The 19,944-nt window shown below is 48.0% G+C and overlaps 1 protein-coding gene across 1 annotated transcript in view; it reads left to right on the top strand.

The window, feature by feature from the left end:
- Positions 1 to 968: 968 nt before the first annotated feature.
- DIPK2B (divergent protein kinase domain 2B) overlaps positions 969 to 19,944 on the top strand; it is a 44,201-nt gene continuing 25,225 nt past the window's right edge. Inside the window, exons 1-2 of the mRNA XM_047844451.1 lie at positions 969 to 1,470; positions 8,349 to 8,613. Of these exons, the coding sequence (XP_047700407.1) occupies positions 1,238 to 1,470; positions 8,349 to 8,613 (498 nt within the window). The 5' untranslated portion in view covers positions 969 to 1,237. The remainder of the gene's footprint in view (positions 1,471 to 8,348; positions 8,614 to 19,944) is intronic.

Raw genomic sequence — 19,944 nt, 5'->3', positions numbered from 1 at the left:
AAGCGAGGCAGGATGGTGAAGGGAAGTGGGACCCGCCGGCAGGCAGCGGGGGAGAGGGACAGACACAGCTGGGGGCAGGCGGAAGAATCTCTCTGATGCTCCCTTATCACATCAGAGGCCACCAGATTCTTTCCCCTCCCTTCTTAGACCTAGGGGAGGAGCTGAAACACGGGCTTACTTGAGTGTTTCTATTCCCTAAGCAGCAAAAAGTTTTTGCCGTTTGAATCAGTGTTAAATGTGCCACGTAAGGGCCAGCAAACTGACCTCGGGTTAGTTCACGGCCAAATAGAGTTAAAGTGGGGCTGGTCTGGCTAGTCAAGGGGTAGGCCAAAGTATCCGCTGCAGACAGGGGAAGTTGTATGCGTGTGTGTGTGTGTGTGTGTGTGATCCATAGAGACAGATGTAATTGGGGTGTGTGTGTGTGTGTGTGTGTGTGTGTGAGACCCATTGGGACAGATGTAATTGGGGTGTGTGTGTGTGTGTGTGTGTGTGTGTGAGATCCATTGGGACAGATGTAATTGGGGTGTGTGTGTGTGTGTGTGTGTGTGAGATCCATTGGGACAGATGTAATTGGGGTGTGTGTGTGTGTGTGTGTGTGTGTGAGATCCATTGGGACAGATGTAATTGGGGTGTGTATGTGTGTGTGTGTGTGTGATCAATAGGGACCGATGTAATTGGTGTGTGTGTGTGTGTGTGTGTGTGTGTGTGAGATCCATTGGAACAGATGTAATTGGGGTGTGTATGTGTGTGTGTGTGTGTGTGTGTGCGTGCGTGTATGATCCATAGGGACAGATGTACTCAGAACTGAAACAGTGGAGGGCGGACGCCTTCAGGATCCTTTGAAACTCCCAGGTGGAACCCAGGTGGGACACACATCCTGCATGGACCTTTCCTGCCCAGCCAGGATATCCTGTGTTTGTCAAAAGGACCGCACAGGGAAAGCCCTGACCATTGTCCTTCCCGAAATCTGCCAGTCAGCCCTTCCCCAGCCTGCGGCAGCCGCCCCAGACAAAGGAAGAGTAACTCTGGAAACTGTGTTATCAGCATCCTCCATGGACTTCCTCACCTCCTCCCCAGCCCCGTTCGCCCCAAGCTTCTTAGCATCCTCCGACAGGAACCGGGGAGCCTGGGATGGGCTCAGCGCCCTGAAGCCAGCCCCCTGTCTTTTGCCAAGACCTAACCCCTGCGCAGCCTTGAGTGGGCAGCTGAAGGCTGTGGCCGGAATCCTGAGCCTGAGATGGAACCCCAGCTGGGGCCTACGGCTGCCAGCCTCTGCCCGGGCCGGCCGCACCTGCTGCTGTGGGTCTCAGCCCTGAGCTGTTGCGTTTCCTCGCTGGCTTCTCCCTCTCCTTCTCTGGTGCCCCGAATCAGAACCAGCTACAATTTTGGAAGGACTTTCCTCGGTCTTGATAAATGCAATGCCTGCATCGGGACATCCATTTGCAAGAAGTTCTTTAAAGAAGAAATAAGGTCAGAATCTCCATTAGCTAACGCGGAGGGGCAAAATTCTGTTCCCTTCATGTGATGATACCCAGGGGTTTACTGAAAAGGAGTCAGGATGTAATTGATGGGTGGGACCCGAGGCACAGCCATTGAATCATAGTGGTGATCGGTTGAAGTTGGGGTGCAGAGGGGGAGAAGGTATGAAGCTGAATTCTAACCCTAGATGCTGACTTCCAAGTTTTCTTTTGAGGTGGGAGCTTAAAGTGTTCCTTCCCACGGATGGAGTAGCCTGGGATTATGGAGTTTACCAAGTTCGTTTCTCATAAAAAGAGGGAAATAAAATTACTAGAAGGCGTACTACGTGACAGACATTTTAAAGCTATTTTTTATGTATGTTTATTTATTTTGAGAGACAGAGAGACAGAGACAGAGAGAGAGAGAGAGAGCCGGTGCGCGTGTGAGCAGGGGAGGGGCAGAGAGAATGGAAGAGAGAATCCCAAGCACTGTCAGCGCAGAGCCCGTCTCGGGGCTCAATCCCAGGAACCGTGAGATCACGACCTGAGCTGAAATCAAGAGTCGGACGCTTAACCGACTGAGCCACCCAGGCGCCACCAAGTCAGTTGTATTTACCCCTCGGCACCATCCTGGAAGTTACTGTGTTGCAACTCATTGTTCAGATAATGAACTGAGACACAGCAAGATTCAGTGACTCGCCCAAGGTCACCACCTAGTAAGTGGCAGATCTGGGATTCAGATCAGGGCAGTTTGCTCTCAAGTTCCTGAACCAGTTTTCTGATCCAGAGGAAAAGCCAAGCTTAGTAAATGGCGGTGCACGGGGATCTCACCCAAGGATCGTATCACACTCTGGAATTCAAGCCTGTCAGCACGCGGTCAGTGAGTTTTTCCCGCAACCAAGAGCCAGCAGGTACTCTAGGGACATCCCTAGAACTCTGGCCATGGCCCTCCAGGGGTGCAGGACGAGGGAGCCGTGTTACAAATTACAGTAATATGACCTTTCAAGGAGGAGCTGAGATTCAGGAGAAGGGTTTGAGGTAGAAGGTGAGAAGCACTTAGAGGCTGGAACATGGGGCATATGTGCCGTGCCAAGGAATTGGGACCTTCACCTGTGGGCCAGTGTTTCCCTGCCCCTTCGATACTAAAGACCCTTCGTAATAGGCCTTTGCTCCTCAGCCCTCCCCCAAGGACCTATCTTAGGGTTAGCAGAAGGCATTCATTTACAACAATTTGATTTCCAATCTGTATGAACCAAAGACATATTGGGTGATTCCACTAAGGTACCGAACAGATACAACAAATAGAAAACATCGATCAAAAATGGGGAACTTCTTTTGTGAGATGACAGATACCGTATTGATGTGGACTTTTCCCCTCAGGCCCCTTTTAAAGGCATTTCAAATGGTGAAACGTTCAAAGACCTTCCCAACTGCGGGCGCTCTTGCAGACGATGGTGAAGGAGTTTAGGGGGTAGGCACAAGACGTGCCTTGTGTTAGGGAAGAATCTGATGGAAAGCAGCGCGCAGGGGGAACTGGTGACTTCAGCTCAAGTCACGATCTCATGGTTTGTGGGTTCGTGCCCCGCTTCGGGCTCGCTGCTGTCAGCGCAGAACCCACTTGGGATCCTCTGTCCCCCTCTCTTTCTACCCTTCCCCCACTCATGCGCGCTCTCTCTCTCTCTCTCTCAAAAGTAAATAAAACAATAAAAAAAAAAAGAGATAGATTTCCCCCCTAAGAGACAGGATGGAGAGGACCAAGAACAAAGGCGACCTGGGGCTGATTCCCTAGAGAAAGGAGGCAGGGAGAATATGGACATATTTTCAGAGAGGAGGGAGGGAAATTATGGGATTCGACTAAAGGGGGCTCCCAGGTAAGTAAACAAGAGTATATGAATCTTACGGTTGACTCTTCACTGTACATGAATCTTACAGTAAATGAAGTTTTTCTCAGCGGGCAGGTATTAGCCAAATTCGGGAAGCATTTCCCCAAATAGGTTTGTGTTCATCCATTCAAGTTCAGGATATCACTTCAGCTCCCTCGGAATTTATTTTCTACGTGCGCCTGAAAGGGATATGTGCAGATACACGCAGGAAAGCATGGGGGGTGGGGGGTGGGGCGGGCAGGTTGGGGTTGAGGGCTCTCCGCCTTGAGAAGGCACATTCCTCAAGCGCAAAGAAGCAGAGAGAGGCAGCGAGTGGGTCTCGTTTATATTCTTCACAATTTAAGCAGCTGGTTCCTTATTTTAAAAGTCGTGCCTGTTGATTTTAGAATCTTCTGGCAATATTGATAGTAGAAAGCACAAAATAAAAATCACGTATAATGCCTCCGCCAAGAGATCGTCCCTTGTTAACATCTTGTGAGTGTCCTTGCCACCTTTTTTCCAAGTATGGATTTAACGTTCTTTCCACACAACTGCGATCATCCTGTGTACACCCTTCTGCAAACTTTTCTTTAGCAATGTGTCCGGAACGCCCTTTTCACATTATTAACTCTTGTCTTTGACATCAGCCACAGAGACATTTTTCTAGCTATGTCTCCTTTGGCGAGGAAAACAAAAGTGAAATTAAACTATTGGGACTGCACCAAAACAGAAAGCCTTTGCACAGCGAAGGAGACCATCAACAAAACAAAACAAAACAAAACAAAACAATCCACTAAATGGGAGAAGATATTTGCAAATGATGTATCCACAATTAGATTTTTAATGGCTTTGTGGTATTCAATTGCATCAATCAAGCATAATTTATTGAACCAACCCATACTATGAGACGACTATGTTTTTTTTTGTGTGTGTTTTTCAGTCTTCTAAAACATTATGTTGAACATTGCTGTTGCTGGCTTTTTGTGCATATCAGTGATAAATTCCCATGACACATTCCCAAAGGTGGAATTTCTGGGTCAAAAAATACAGCACATTTTAAAGAGATTTTATATATGTATATTTCTCCAAACGGAGACTTCTGCCTCTGGAGCTCACTGATTGCACACTCACAAATATTTAATATTTGTACTTTTAGTATGTATTTCTTCTGAGTCGAGTCTTTTTTTTTTTTTCGGGCTTACTGGCTGTTTCTATTTCTCGTTCGCTAAATCGTCTACAAGTTCACATCGTTTGCCTCTCTCTCTAAATGGTGTGTTCATTCGCCTCGTTCATCTCCAAATATTTTCCCGCTTTTAACAATTATTATGATGATGGGGGGCCTGGGTGGCTCATTCAGTTAAGCATCCGACTTCGGCTCAGGTCACGATCTCGCAGTTCGTGGGTTCGAGCCCCACTTCGGGCTCTGTGCTGACAGCTCAGAGCCTGGAGCCTGCTTCGGATTCTGTGCCTCCCTCTCTCTCTGCCCCTCCCCACTCACGCTCTGTATCTCTCTCTCTCTCTCTCTCAAAAATAAATAACCATTAAAAAAATTTTTAATCATGAAAATAATAAAAATTATGACGATGATACCTTAGGAAAAAGCCCCTCCCCAACTCGCAGATGTTTGACTGAAATGCCCTCACCAGGCAAGCATTAACATTCCAGGCCAGGTCCTCTGTACGAATTGGATAATGTTTGTTCAGCAGCCGAGAGCGAGCCTGGGAAGCTGAAGATGCGTAATTCATAGATGAAGGTCATGTTTCCTTCTCTCCCTTATCTTCTCTTTGGCAAGAATGCTAACGATAAATCAATCAGATGCTTCCCATACTCACCCGTTAACCTTTGAACGTCTCCATGTTTTCGGTACCAGTTTTCCCATGCATTCCATGTGGACTTTCAAATCCTAAACGAAAAAGTTAAGGGAAGCCAGAAAAAAAAAAAAAAGAAAAGAAAGAGTAAACCTGATTGACACACTCTTCCTCCTGCAAACATACCTATCTGTGAAATCCCAAGTGATATCACAGCCAGAGGCAAGATGTACCAGGAACTGACTGATCGGTATTGGTGTATATGCAGTTAATAGGTGGGGGTTCGGGGGGAAGAAGGGGGGGTACTTAGTAGCACTATTTCTGATCAGAATCGCTCCTACGGATTCCTGGGCTCCTACCAAGACAGATGCTTTACTTTGCCCTTCCTTAATGTACTCGCTTGGCCTTACGTCCCTGCCCCCCACTCCCCACGTCTTAAGGGATGTTTTAAATACTTCTGAGGGCTCACGGTAAAATCAGTAAATCATTAGGCGCGACCTTGCCTTCTCTTCTCGCCTGCCCTCACCTGTCTCTTTCACCTCGGAAGTCTTGAGAGCTGCAGGGCCCCAGAGCTTATGACCAAAGCTTCCGTCTACACATTTAATAGTCCGAACATGCACCCATCCTTCCATTTACCCATTCATTCGGGCATCCATCCATGCATTCTTCCACCCAGCCACCACTCTGCAGCCAGCCAGCCCTCCGCGTATCCCTCCACTCATCTATCCATCCATACACCTAAGGCGTGCAAGCTGCGTCCTTTGAGCTTTGGGAAGCCGCCGGATGCTTTGAGGGTTCTGTGCAGAGCTGGCGAATGGAGATGGGGAAAGACAGGGAAGAAATATTTAGGAAGGCATGTCTACCCACGTGGCGTTCGACTGGACGGAAGCCTGAGGGTCATGCCCTAGAAGGGAGTGTTTTATTCTCATTGCAACACTGTTGCTCTCCTCCGCACCTCCACCCTGCTCTCCAGGTTGAGGGGCTCGTGGGGATTGGACCACACGACCTTTCTGCTTGCTTCCAGCTGTGGAAGCTGTGATACTGCTTGTGTATCTTTCATGATCTCAGTTCAGAAGGAAGACTAAAAGGCTGCCTTTGGGGGGCGGGGGGCGCCTGAGTGGCTCAGTCCGTTGAACATCCGGCTCTTGATTTGGGCTCCGGTCACGATCCCGGGGTGGTGGGATGGAGCCCTGTGTTGGGCTCCGTGCTGAGCATGGAGCCTGCTTCGGATTCTCTCTCCCCCTTTCTGTCTCTCTCTGTGCCTCTGTCTCCCTCTGCCCCCTCCCCCACTCACACATGCGCGCGCGCAGTCTCTCTCTTAAAGAAAAAAAAAAAAAAGGATGCTGCGTCTGTTTTGCAGGTTTCCAAATTCTAGGATTTTTAACATGTTAGTGAAGGGGAAGACCCTATTTTCTCACTGACACTCTTCTGCTCAGTAAAGTAGGGGCTCAAAGTTGTAAGAATATACATGTTTTCCTTTCCATGCCGTAAATTTAGTACCACTTCGGAAGGGGGGAAAGCGGCCTGTAAACCTGTTTATTTGTTCTCAGTTGGTTCTTAACGGGATGCTTTGAGGGCCACCCCTGAATGTGTACCACGCGTCCATTACAGGTCACCTGTCATGAAGGACCCTGCTAGCTACACCCCCTAATAATGTTCCCGATCTGGTCCCCAAAGCTAACTCATAAAAAGGATGACAGAGGGCTAAGCAATGGCAAAGCAGTTGAGGTTGTGAGCTCTGGAGCCTTGAATGCCGCTTCCTTCAATTTCTGGTTGTAGGACTTCGGACAAATTACTTGACTTCTCCGTGCCTCAGTTTCCTCATCCGTACGGCTAATAACGGTACCGACTTCATAGGCTTGCTGCAAGGTTTAACTGAATTAATACGCACCAAGCGTTTAGCAGCGACTGGCATGCTTGTTTCATACATGTGTGTTCCTATCATGGCTATCTTAGGCCTTCCACGGGGTTGAACCCCATGAGCAAAAGCAGCTGCAGGAAACACGCAGACGGCCCTGCCTGGGTGCCCTCTGCCCTTCCTTATCCTGTCACAGGGGAGGATCATTTCCAGTGGCTGTCCTGAAAATGCCAGTGAAATGGACTCATTGCTAGTTTACAAGGTTTCATCTTTTTTCTTAATATACTTTTATTTTTTTTAAGTTTATTTAGTGATTCGAGAGAGCCAGAGACAGCACAAACTGGGAAGGGGCAGAGAGAGAGGGATAGAGAAAGAGGTTGTCCCATAATGTCTGATAGCAAGAAGTTAAAGATTCTTCCTTCAATTAAATATAGAGCAGATCTTACAAGCCAAATGTTATTAATCATGAAAGTAGATGGTGCCTTGGTAATTTTTCATCCATAAATCGGAAGAAGATTTAATATTCTTCCCTAATGGAAATGTTGGCTCACAGCTAGAAGAATGACTGGAGAAAAGGGTCAAGGTCGTAGGCCAGTGCCTCTCCCCTGGAATTACACCCTTCCTGGATCCCAGATGGCTTTTGGGTCTGGTGACCGTTTAGCAGCCGCCGCTCCCTGTGACTTGGTTGATACGGATGACTTAAATCTTTCAACTGAGAGCAAATTTGATGGGGCCTCTTGGGGAGGGATATGGAGAGCCGCGCTCGTCCGAGTGAAGGCCGAGAAGCCTCTTCACGAACTATGCTTCCAAGACCCAGCCATTGGTCAGAGGGTAGGTTGTTTCTAGAACTGGTGTAGGGAAGGGGAAAGACCCTGGGGTTTTCTGACAGAGGGCCCTGGGTTTGCCCCTCTGCCTGGCAACGTATCGCCTGACCTTGGGCAAGGTACGTGAGCTCGAGAAGCCTCAGTTTTCCCATCTGTGAAGTGGGGAGGGGGTATTAGGAGAATCCTAAGGGACCGGCATCTGTAAAGCTGCTGTCTTTACCTGGAGAGGAAGTTCGGAAAGCCATGGTTAGTCCTTCCGTGCCAGCTACATGAAGAGGAGAAAGTTGCGTCTGGCATGCATCTATGTCCCCTCTTCTGGCTTCACATATTTACCTCCTGAGTTTGAGGAAAGGAAAGTAGTGTTCTCGCAGAGTTTGGAGCGCCCCCGTGTAAGGAGGAGAAATGGAGCAGACTGGGTGTTGTCTCCTGTCTCCCTGTCCCCAGGCTCTGCTGGCTCTGGCAGGAACAGCTAGTCCCTCCTCGGCCCCCCCCTCCGTCCCTCTGGCTCCAGGCAGAGCCTAAAAGGGCTGTTCTTCCAGGTTTGACAGCCGGCTGGCCTCCCGCCTCGGACTACCTCCCGACCCCCTACCTTCTTACGCTGCAAATTACTCAGATGATTCCAAAACCTGGCGCCCTGTGGAGATCTCGAGGCTGGTCAGCAAACAGGAAAGTGACATCTCGGACAGGAGAATCTGTGCCTCTGCGGCAGCCCCAAAGACCTGCAGCATCGAGCGCATCCTGCGGAAAACAGGAAGGTTCCAGAAATGGCTGCAGGCCAAGCGCCTCACGCCGGACCTGGTGCAGGTGAGTGTGCTGGTCACAGGGGTGAGATGGGGGGGAGGTGTCTATTCCCACCTCACATCTCAGGGTGGGGGAAGAGGGGTCGTGATCTACCGGAAATGGGACCAAACAAGGCCACAAAACAGTGGCTCGTGGGAAGACAGTGACCAAACAGGTTCAATGGTAGGGACCCTTCCCATTGTCATCCTCCATTCTCGCTGATGCGACCCACAGCAGCCATTTGGCAAACGGTTTCTGGCTGCTACCTCTGGTCTGAAGATCAGACGGGATGACCCTCACCAACCCTCCCTACAACCTTCTCAGGGGACCTAGGCCAGAGAGCCCGCTTTGGAAATCAGCTTCCTCGGTTCCTCAAAAAATTAAAAATAGAACTACCCTACGACCCGGCCATAACGCTACTAGGTATTTAGCCAAAGGATAGAAAAATACCGATTCGAAGGAGCACACGCACCCCCACATGTATAACACCACTAGCAACAATGGCCAAAGTATGGAAAGAGCCCAAATGGCCATCGACAGATGAATGGATAAAGGAGATGTGGTATAGGGGCGCCTGGGTGGCTCAGTCGGTTAAGCGTCCAACTTTGGCTCGGGTCATGATCTCATGGTCTGTGAGTTCGAGCCCCGCCTCAGGCTCTGTGCTGACACCTCGGAGCCTGGAACCTGCTTTGGATCCTGTGTCTCCCTCTCTCTCTGCCCCTCCCCTACTCACACTCTGTCTCTCTCTCTCTCAAAACACACACACACACACACACACACACACACACACACACAATGGAGTATTACTCAGCAATCAACAAGAATGAAATCTTGCCATTTGCAACTGCATGGCTGGAACCAGAGTGTATTACGCTAAGCGAAATAAGTCAGTCAGAGAAAGACAAATATCAGATGATTTCGCTCGTATGTGGGATTTAAGATACAAAACAGATGAACATAGGGGGAAGGAAGGAAAAGTAAGATAAAAAAGGAGAGGGAGTCAAACCACGAGACTTTTTTTAAGTTTATTTATTTGGGGTGCGTGGGTGGCTCAGTCAGTTAAACGTCCAACTTCGGCTCAGGTATCTTGCAGTTCGTGAGTTCCAGTCCCGCATCGGGCTCTGTGCTGACAGCTCAGAGCCTGGAGCCTGCTTCGGATTCTGTGTCCCCCTCTCCCTCTGCCCCTCCTCTGCTCGCGCTCTCTCTCTGTCTCTCTCTCTCAAAAATAAATAAATACTTTAAAAAATTTCTTAAGCGTATGTATTTATTTTAAGAGAGACAGAGACCGCACGAGTTGGGGAGGGGCAGAGAGAGAGGGAGAGAGAGAGAATCCCAAGGCAACTCCGCTGTATGTGCAGAGCCTGATGCGGGGTTTGAATCCACAATGCCATGTGGTCATGAGACCATGACCTGAGCCAAAACCAAGAGTCAGACGCTTAACCGACTGAGCCACCCGGGCGCCCCAACCATAAGAGACTCTTAAGTACAGAGAACAGAGGGTTGCCGCGTGGGGGGATGGGCTAGATGGGGGACGGGCGCGAAGGAGGGCACTTGTTGGGATGAGCACTGGCTGTCATGTGGAAGCGATGGGTCACTAAATTCTACTCCTGAAATCACGATGACGCTGTGTGTTAACTAACTTGATTTAAATCAAATGCAAAAATTTAAAAAAAAAAAGAAAGAAAAAGAAAATCAGATTCTCATCGATTTCCCACCATAAAGAAGAACCCAATCTGAGTCACGACAGAAGGAGGCTCTGGTAATCCAGCTCCCTCTTCCCATTTAAGAGCTCCCACTCACTCGCACGAGTAGGCTGCCTCGGAAATTGCCAGTGCTGTCCTATCGCGCGTTGTTCCCCTCCTGCACTATCGTCCCCCCATCATGCCCATGTGCTTCCACACACCCCCCACTGGGCCTCTTGGGGCCAAAGATGCCACCCCAGAGGATTGAGGAGGGACTCCCCTTCAGCAAAGATGGGAAGGAAGAGGCGTGAGAAGGCCATCTGGCTTTGCTCTTAGGTTGTACAGAAACCACTTCGAAATCAGGAGGAATCGAGTGGCTGACAATATGGCCGTCATCTGACGCTGAGCTTACCAATCTACACTCTAGATTCTGTGAATGTCACTGGCACCGGAGTGAGGAGAGATGAGCCAGAGGAAGTCAAGCTGTTCCCAGGCCAGGGAGCGGAACGCTGAGCGGAACCTGGCAACAAAAGACAGATAACAAAGCCCACGCCAGGGTCCACACCCTAGGCACGATCTCCCCGCACCTCTTTTTCTGCACTCACCGACAGACCCTCCACACGCTGGCCTGGGTACCTGCCATCTGCCATTGGCAGGCTGCCCTCAAGTACTGAGGCACAGGAGAACCGATATGAGACCTTTCCTGCTTTGCCTCGAGTATGTGCTCAGGAGCAAGCAGAAGTCCCCAGGAAGAACAAAACAAGATACACAAGGAATTGTCTCAGAGCCCCTCGAAAACCCCATCACCTCTTCCTACCCCCATCATTGTCAGCTCCCGTGCTGAAGGACAAAGTTCCCCCAAGACCCTGGGACCTCCACTTGGGACCTGGACAACATACCAGAAGGCATCCCGGTGTTCAGGATACACTTGAGACCCCAACAGAAAGGAGCCAGACTGACCTTAGGCTCTGAACTGAAGAAAGCTTCCTCTTTCCCTCAGCTTCCAGAGATTTCCATAATAACACTACGGTGGGGATTATCGTAGAGGGCCTGGTAATAGATCTCTGGGGCCTGGACACTGGCCTTGAGGCCCGACTCTGCCGCTAAAAGCTGCCGCAAAATGAGAAGGAGCAGAGAACCAGGAAGAGCACAGGGCTTCCGCTTCCGGTGCCTCTGGTCAACACGTCTCAACACTGCGCTGTATCCTGGGGACACAGAGATGACTGCGACACAAGCCCCACCCCCAGGCACCCGCGGCCCACTAGCGAGGACAGATTCGAACACCAACAACCACCGCAAAGCAACGCGTGTTATGTTCTGATGACACCCTGGAAGAGAGCGAAGGACAAACTGTTGACTTGGGTCCTTCGCTCACTAACCAGTTGATCTCGCATTTAAGCCCAGGACTTCCCCCTACGACACCAGCCGAAGCCATAACCGTTTTTGCTTTTCTGCTAACCCACCTTATCATCCCCACCAGAGATCTTTCCTTTCGTTGTAAAACAAAACAAAACCAAACAAAAAAACAGAAAAATATCAGCAGCCATTTTATAAATTCAGAACAAACCCCCTTTTTCTTCCACCCACCAAAGCTCAAGGTTATTGGCATCCCGTCTGGCACCGTCTCCTCCCTCTCCTGTTCTTCTTTCCAGAGACGCTTTGTCCTTTCCCTCCCAGACCTCCCTCATCCGGGCAGCACCGAAATTCCTGCCCTTTTCTTCTTAACAAAACTCACCTACCAGACAGTTTCCGATGGATCCGTCATCACCAAAGATGGGGGGAGAAACTCACCTCTCTGCCCGAGAGTTGAAAATGTGTGTTCACACAAAAACTTGTACGTGAACCTTCAGAGCAGTGCTCTCCGCAGTAGCCAAAAAGTGGAAGCAATCCACACCTCCATCAACTGAGGGGGGAATAACACGAAATAGGTTATATCCATACAATGGAATATTATTTGACCGTAAAAAAGAGTGAAGAACGGACACCTGCTATGACACGGATGACCCTTAAAAACATTACACTGAGTGAAAGAAGCCAGATGCAAAAGGACAAATATTGGAGGATCCCATTTATAGGAAATGTCCGGGATGGGCAAATCCATGGAGACAGGAAGCAGATTAGCGGCCGCCAGGAGCAGAGGGCACTAGTTCGAGAATTAGGCGAGAATGCTGAATGGGTACAGGTTTTCTTTTGGGGGTGATGGAAAAATTCCGGAGTTAGAGAGTGGTGATAGGTGTACAACCTTGTGAGGATACTAAAAGCCGCTGAATTTTATACCTTAAAATGGTTAGAATGAAAGTTGTACATTGCATGTTATGTGAATTGCATCTCACCTAAAAACAAAGCAAAAAAAAAAAAAAAAAAGGGAGACTCAGCCCCAAAGAAACTTCACCAATTCTGTGACTGTATTCCTTTGGAGCCCTGATGGGCAGCTAATCCAATAATTTGATTCGAGCCAGGATGTTAACAGCTAACAGCATCTCACTGTTAGCCTCCCAAGAAACCGTTTTTGTGTTAAGCCCATAGGGTAATACTCCTTCTCGTCCACCCATCACACCTTCCTGATACATCCCTGAGTTCTTCCCCCCACAAGACCGAGATGTGCCCCCAGAATCCTTCTCAATGATGTTCCGAGCAAGCAGCCTGTTCCTCTCTCTTTTATTTAATTATTTTTTATTTTTAAAAAAAATTTTTTTTTCAATGTTTATTTATTTTTGGGACAGAGAGAGACAGAGCATGAACGGGGGAGGGGCAGAGAGAGAGGGAGACACAGAATCGGAAACAGGCTCCAGGCTCCGAGCCATCAGCCCAGAGCCCGACGCGGGGCTCGAACTCACGGACCGCGAGATCGTGACCTGGCTGAAGTCGGACGCTTAACCGACTGCGCCACCCAGGCGCCCCAATTTTTTTAATGTTTATTTATTTTGGAGAGAGAAACAGAGTGCAAGTGGGGGAGGGGCCAAGAGAGAAGGAGACACAGAATCCGAAGCAGGCTCCGGGCTCTGAGCTGTCAACCCAGCGCCCGATGCGGGGCTCAAACCCACGGACCGCGAGATTGTGACCTGAGCCGAAGTCAGACACTTAACTGCCTGAACCACCCAGGCGCCCCCCAAGCAGCCTCTTTCTGAGTGATCCTTCGTCCCAGATTTGGCTGAACAGCTCTGCTGGCCCCAGGGATTCTCTTGACCGTGACCTAAGTGGGTTTTCTCTGATTTTCTCAAAAGCCACTTTCCAACAAAGATCTAGGCCAGGGCCCTCCAGACTGTGCTTCTGTGTGTGTGTGTGTGTGTGTGTGCGTGCGCGCGCACGAGTGCTGGTGTGTGGGGAAAGAAAAAGGGGCCCCGAGGAACTCACCGGTTTGCTCAGAGGACCGGCAAGGGAGAGAAGGGAAACAAAGAAATAAAAGAAAATTGAAGGCAAGGGCGATGTGACCGGGACAAGGCCCACAGAACCTTGAGTGTGCGTTCTGCTTATGAATAAATAAAGTCAACTGGGATGAAAAGCCCCAGTAGTCATCATCAGAGGCTGAGCCAGGGACCCCGCGGCTCCCTCCTGTAGGGCCAAGTGCTGCTTTGGATTAAGGAGATAGCGCAGGACCAGAAATCAGCCAGAGGCTGAAACAATGCATTGTGTCTACGTGCGTGTGCGTGTGCGTGTGCGTGTGCGTGTGCATGTGTGTGTGTCACTTATGCTAATAAAACCATGACTTTTCTCCTCTAAAAACGGCATTGTTCTGATGGGAATGTCCCACAGCCTAAATTACTAGCCCACAGATAGAATCACAGCCAAGGACACCACCCAGTTTATCGTGATGTGCTTGTTCGAGAAACCGCAGAGAAGGCTTCCTCCTCTATTATGCCAAGTGCAAAGAGGCAGCCACCCTCGGGGGCGGTGCGTGGCTAATTGGAGGAAAACACATATCCCCCATCGTGTGTCCCTCCCATCCCCTCCACTCTGGCGTCGGTGTCGCTGACCTTGTTCTAAACACAGACCCTGTTTTGCCCTCTCGCGGGACCGGATTCCATGGCCTTGAGTCCTTTTCTCCCACTAGATGGCAGCATAGAGCGTCCAGGCAGCTTTGTTTAAACAGGGATGGCCGGCAATGTTACTTCCTCCGTCTCAATTATTTTTTTTAATAGCTAGAATAAGGGAAATAAGGACATTAAGCTTAAACTTAATCCAAAAACACTTCAGGGGTCATTGCGAGACCTACTCCTGATGGAGCTCATGAGTGAAAGGAAGACGGTGAAAGGTGTTCCCCACCTTGACACAAACAAGTTGGGAAATTAAAAAGAGGCAAGAGAAGACTCAGGGAAGGGAGGTGTGAGATGAGTCACCAGGGGTTCCCTCCCGGAGGGCTCAGATGCAGAATAGATGCAGCCCCCAGCCAAGGCCTAACTGAAGCCTGGACAATCATCAAGATGGACCAGCCAAAGCAGGCCGTGCTTTCAAAGCAGGCTTTCAGCTTTCTCTGAGAAAGAGAGAGAAAGAGCATGATCGGGAGGGGAAGAGAGAGAGAGAGAGAGAGAGAGAGAGAGAGAGAGAAAGAATCCCAAGCAGGCTCCACACTCAGCACAGAGCCCGATTCGGGGCTTGAACTCACAACCGTGAGGTCATGACCTGAGCCGAAACCAAGAGGCGGACACTCAGCCGGCTGAGCCACCCAGGCACCCCTCAATATCCCTATTTTTCCATATGCTGGAATGAATGCTTTTGCTTGGCTCAGCGGCCTGATAATTGGCTGTGCCTCTACACATGTCCACATAATATTAAGTAAACAGAGGTTAAACTATATAGTATATAATAGATATCTACAAAGGTTCTCACTTGAAAAAACCGATGCTGAAACTGATTGATATATTGGTGGTGTTCTGAAAACTGTTTATTATTTGGCCACAAAACCTCTCAATAAATTTGAAAACGTCAAAATATCACAGACCATTTTCTCTGATTAAAAGCCAATGACAGCAGACATTGACAATAACCAAAAGGGGGAGAAAAAAGAACCCTGCCAACCCCGGAATTTCAAAACATTATCTTTGGAGCCACAAATAACTGAAATTGTAATTATATCGAGAAAGTAACAATGATAAAAACTCTATATACCCCCAATCTATTATTTAACCTTTGCCAAATCACTGCTCAGAGGAAAACTGGAAACTGCTCCATTGTTGTGTTAGGCAGCTGTCGATACAAGTTTGGCCATTAATGCAGAGGAGTAATGATACAAAAAGACATAAAAATGAGGAATTACATGTCAATTTGGTCCTGACTTAGGGCCACTTATAACAATAAAAAATTTTCCAGTTTTGTTAGCCCTTCTCTTTAAGGATTACCGAGAATTCTATGGAAGGCTTGAGTTGTAAGCCGTTTCGGTAGATTAAGTATGAAATACGTGGATTATTTACCCCTGGTTTACATATAAGAGAGCAAACCGCAGAACAATGTATCAACCTGTTACAGATCGACATAGATCTCTACCCACTGAACCACACCTTTGGGGTTGAAAGAAACTTGAAATCTTACCAATTGAAACTCTCAAAATCTTTGCATCTTTTATGTTGCCAAACAAATTGGGAAACTCACTATCTTCAGAAACAGCCTATTCTTTGGGGCGCCCAGTGGTTTAACCAGTTAGGCATCTGACTCTTGATCTCGGCTCAGGTCATGATCTCACCGTTCATGGGGTTGAGCCCCGAGTCGGGCTTTGCCCTGACAGCTTGGAGCCTGCTTGGGATTCTCTCTCTCCTCTCTCTCTGCCCCTCCCCTGGTCGTGCTTGCTCTCTCTCACGCACTCTCTCTCTCCCTCAAAATAAATAAATTAAAAGAAAGAGACAGCCGATTCCTTCTTTGAACCGACCAAATAATTAGAAAGTTCACCTCAAATCTGTCTTCTTGTGGCTTTCGCTCATTTAAATTATTAAATTATTTTTACTCCTTGGAGTTACATATGACACTTCCCCCTCCCATATATTTGCCCCCTAAATCCTGGCTTCCCCGTCTAGATAATCCCCAATTCCCTTTCCTATCTAGGTCATTCCCCTCAAATTGATGCATATTAAACATTGTGTCAGCTAAAGCCCCTTCCACAGCTAGATTTTAGTTTTGAAAAACACAGCCTTTTAGTTATCCTGTTATATATGACCTTCTTAGATTAAATCCATTACTCTAAGAGCCTGTCAACTTGATTCTGTTACTTATCATTGTCACTATCACCCCAACTATGTACCATCATCTTATGTTGATGAAAGCAATTTTTATCTAGGTCCTAGTCATAAATAAAAATGTTAAACAGATCAGGGAGAAAGAGAAAGTCTTTCTCGATGAGGATTAATCCGTTAATTCTCATTACTGTTGAATGGCTCGCTGAAGTCAATATATTCTAAGTCTATTGCATTTCTCGGATTAAAAATCAAATAATGAGGTCAAAGAAAAAAACTGAAGTTGGTCTAGGATGATTTCATTCAATGAATCCTACATTATAAAATATAGCTATTTTCAAAGTTTTAAAATCAAAGGGGAAAGTATATACTTGAATGCAAAAATCTTCAGTGAACACCTAAAGTTTTACATGTATCCACTCATGTAACCACGATCCACATCAAGACTGTGAACATTTCCAGCCCCTCAGAAGGCTCTTTTATGTCCCCTCCCTAAAAAGACACCCCCCCCCCAGGGTGACCAATGGCACGGTTTTCTCGAGGCTATCCTGGGTTTATCACTGAAAGACCCACATCCCAGGAAACCTCTCAATCCTAAGCAAACCCGAACCATTGATCACCCCACCCCCTCCAATGGCAACTACTATTCTGACCTAACTCACCATGAATTGGTTTTGCCTGGTTTTGAACTTCGTTGAAATGAAATCACACAGTACATATCCTGCACGGTGTTGTACTATTTATCCATGTTGTTGCATGAATCCGTAGTCTGGGGGTTTTTTTATTCCGCAGTGTGATGATGTCGCTATTTATCCATTCTGCTGCTGCTGAACACTAGGGTTGTATTTAGTTTGGGCGATTGTGAATTACAGCTGCTGCAAACATTCTTGTGTATGTCAACTGGCGACCATCAGTATACTTACGGAGCTAAAAGTGCTGCATGATAGCATGTAGGTGTGGACTCATTCAATAGATACTACCCGTTTTCCAAAGCGGTTGTACCAAAGCGAGTTCCATTGTCCCGCGTCGCCCTCAACACTCATATTGCTACTTTTCCATTTTCGTCATCTCGGTGGGTGCCTGGCAGTATCTCGTTGCGTGGTTTGAATTTGTATTTCTCTCCTCACTAATAATATAGAGACCCTTTTTGTAGATGGATTGGCCGCTTTGACTTCGTCCCTTGCAAAATGCTGGGTTTAGTTGCCCACTTTTTATCGGGTCACCTGCCTTTCTTGCTGATGCGTAAAAGTTGCATTTACATTCGAAGACACGAGCCCTTTGTTGGGTATGTGTGTTACAAATATCTTCTCCTAGTTCGCTTTTTCCTCGTTTTCTCTTCGTTTTCTCCTCATTTCACTTTCTCAGTGGTATCTTTTGATGAACTGAAATTCTAAATTTCAGTGTAGTCCAATGTATTCACTGTGTATTTTAAAGTCAATGCTGTTAGCATCCTGATTACCCCGCGATCACAAACGTATTCCCCTATGTACTTCTAGAAGCTTCCACGAGTTATCTGTCATATACAGCTCGCTAATCATCTGCTCTGCTGTGCCCAGTTTGGTGTTCAATCCAGCCAATACGTTCTTAATTTCAGATATTGCACTGTGTATCTCTAAATGTCATTTGGGTTTTTTTTTCTTTTTATAAATCCCAATTCTCTGTCGAAATTCTCTCCTCTTCATTAATCTTATCTGCCTTTTCCTCCGTTTTCTTAAAATCTTAATCATAGTTACTTTAAATTCCATACGCGCCAACTCTGGATGATCTCTGGTTCTACTCCCACTTCTGTGGGTTGTTTTCCTTTTTCTTGATTGTCAGTTTTTCTTGCTTCTTCACATTTTTTTTTTTTTTGGTAATTTTTTATTAGATGCCGGATTTTCGGGAGCTTTGTAGAGGTTCTGAATTACATCGCCCTCCACGAAAGATTGTTGAGTTTTGTTCCAGGAGCCAACGACGTTGCTTGCAGATGACCCAAATCCGGGGTTTCCCAATCTTGGAACTGTTGACATCTGGGGACGGTTATTCTTTGTTGGGAGGATGTGCCTTGTAAGGTGTTTAGCAGCGTGCTTGGCCCCTGCCCACTAGACGCCAGTAGCCTCACAACCCCCAACCGTGACAACTCAGAACGTTTCTCGATGTTGCAAAACATCTCGTAGGGTCCAAAATTGTCCGCCGGTTGAGAGCCACTGCCTTCGTCCTGCTGAGGCTGGGCGTTAGACTCGGTTCATGCAGATCTTTTTCAGTTTTGCTTTTGCTCCTAGCACATGTTCCTTGGACCACGGACACGGTAGGACTTGCTGAGGTCCGATTCAAAGCCCAGGGTGCTGAGATGCCCAAGGTCCAGCCTCCATCCTGCCAGCAGTGTGTGGCCAAAGACCTGACCTCCACTTTTACATATATGGCGGGAGGGGAGAGGGGGTCCTTCTCTGTGGCTTTCTCTTTTACAGGACCCTGCCCCCCCCCCCCACCCAATCCCAGCTACTCTGGCAGTCCCAAACTGTTTCCTTTACCCAGCAAGACCCTGTACTGCCGCTTGGAAAATGTCCTCAGGGAAAGAAGATAGTGTGAATATGGGGCTTGGCTCATGGGCACTCTTTTTCTCAAGAACCATTGCCCTATGTTGGTCGTGATCCAATGCCCACAAGCTGTTGTTCTATATATTTCGTCCAGGTTTTAGAGCTATTTACTGATACCAGTGTTTCTGCCACGATCAGAGCTAGGAATCTCAGAATGATCTACTTTCCAGGAGAGGGGGAAAAAAAAAAACTGGTGCTATTGCATTCATATTATCCAAATCCTAAATATAGCTATTAAAGCCGTCTTTCTTGCTTTTGAAAATCTCACCTTATTCTCAAAGGCTTTGGCATTTGGGATACTATTTCAAGGCTGAAGGAAGTGCAGGGGATACCTGTGGCTTTCTGCCCAGCAAAAATGAAAGGAAGGAAGCCTGGCCTGGGAGCCGGAGGAGAATCTGACTTGCTAACACACAGCAGACCAGGAAGGCACTTTCTATAGAGTACATGGCATTGGTTTTCTGTCTCTCGGGTTTTGCCTCTCCAGCCAGACAGGGTGCTGCTTGCCAGCAGGGACAGCATCTTTTTGTTGTTGTTGTTTAGCTTTTTTCAATGTTTATTTTTGAGAGAGAGAGAGAGAGAGAGAGAGGGACAGAGCACAAGGCGGGGGAGGGGGCGAGAGAGAGGGAGGCACAGAACCGGAAGCAGACTCCGGGCTCCGAGCTGTCAGCACAGAGCCCGACGCGGGGCTCGAACTCACGATCCTTGAGATCATGACCCGAGCTGCCATTGGACGTTTGACTGAGCCACCCAGGCACCCCAGGGATGCATCTTATTCATCAATGTCTTCCCTCACGCATGTCTGACATGGAGTAGACACTTCAGAAAAGTCTGGGAGATGAAGGAGTGATAGAATGAGGGAATGAATGGGACATCATTCACCACTCGCTATTCGTGGCTTCAGGGTGACTCTCAGTCCAAGCCAGCGCCTATTCCCTG

The sequence above is a fragment of the Prionailurus viverrinus genome, chromosome X, assembly GCF_022837055.1.
Source record: "Prionailurus viverrinus isolate Anna chromosome X, UM_Priviv_1.0, whole genome shotgun sequence".
NCBI lineage: Eukaryota > Metazoa > Chordata > Mammalia > Carnivora > Felidae > Prionailurus > Prionailurus viverrinus.
This window is presented reverse-complemented; position numbering and strand designations above follow the sequence as displayed.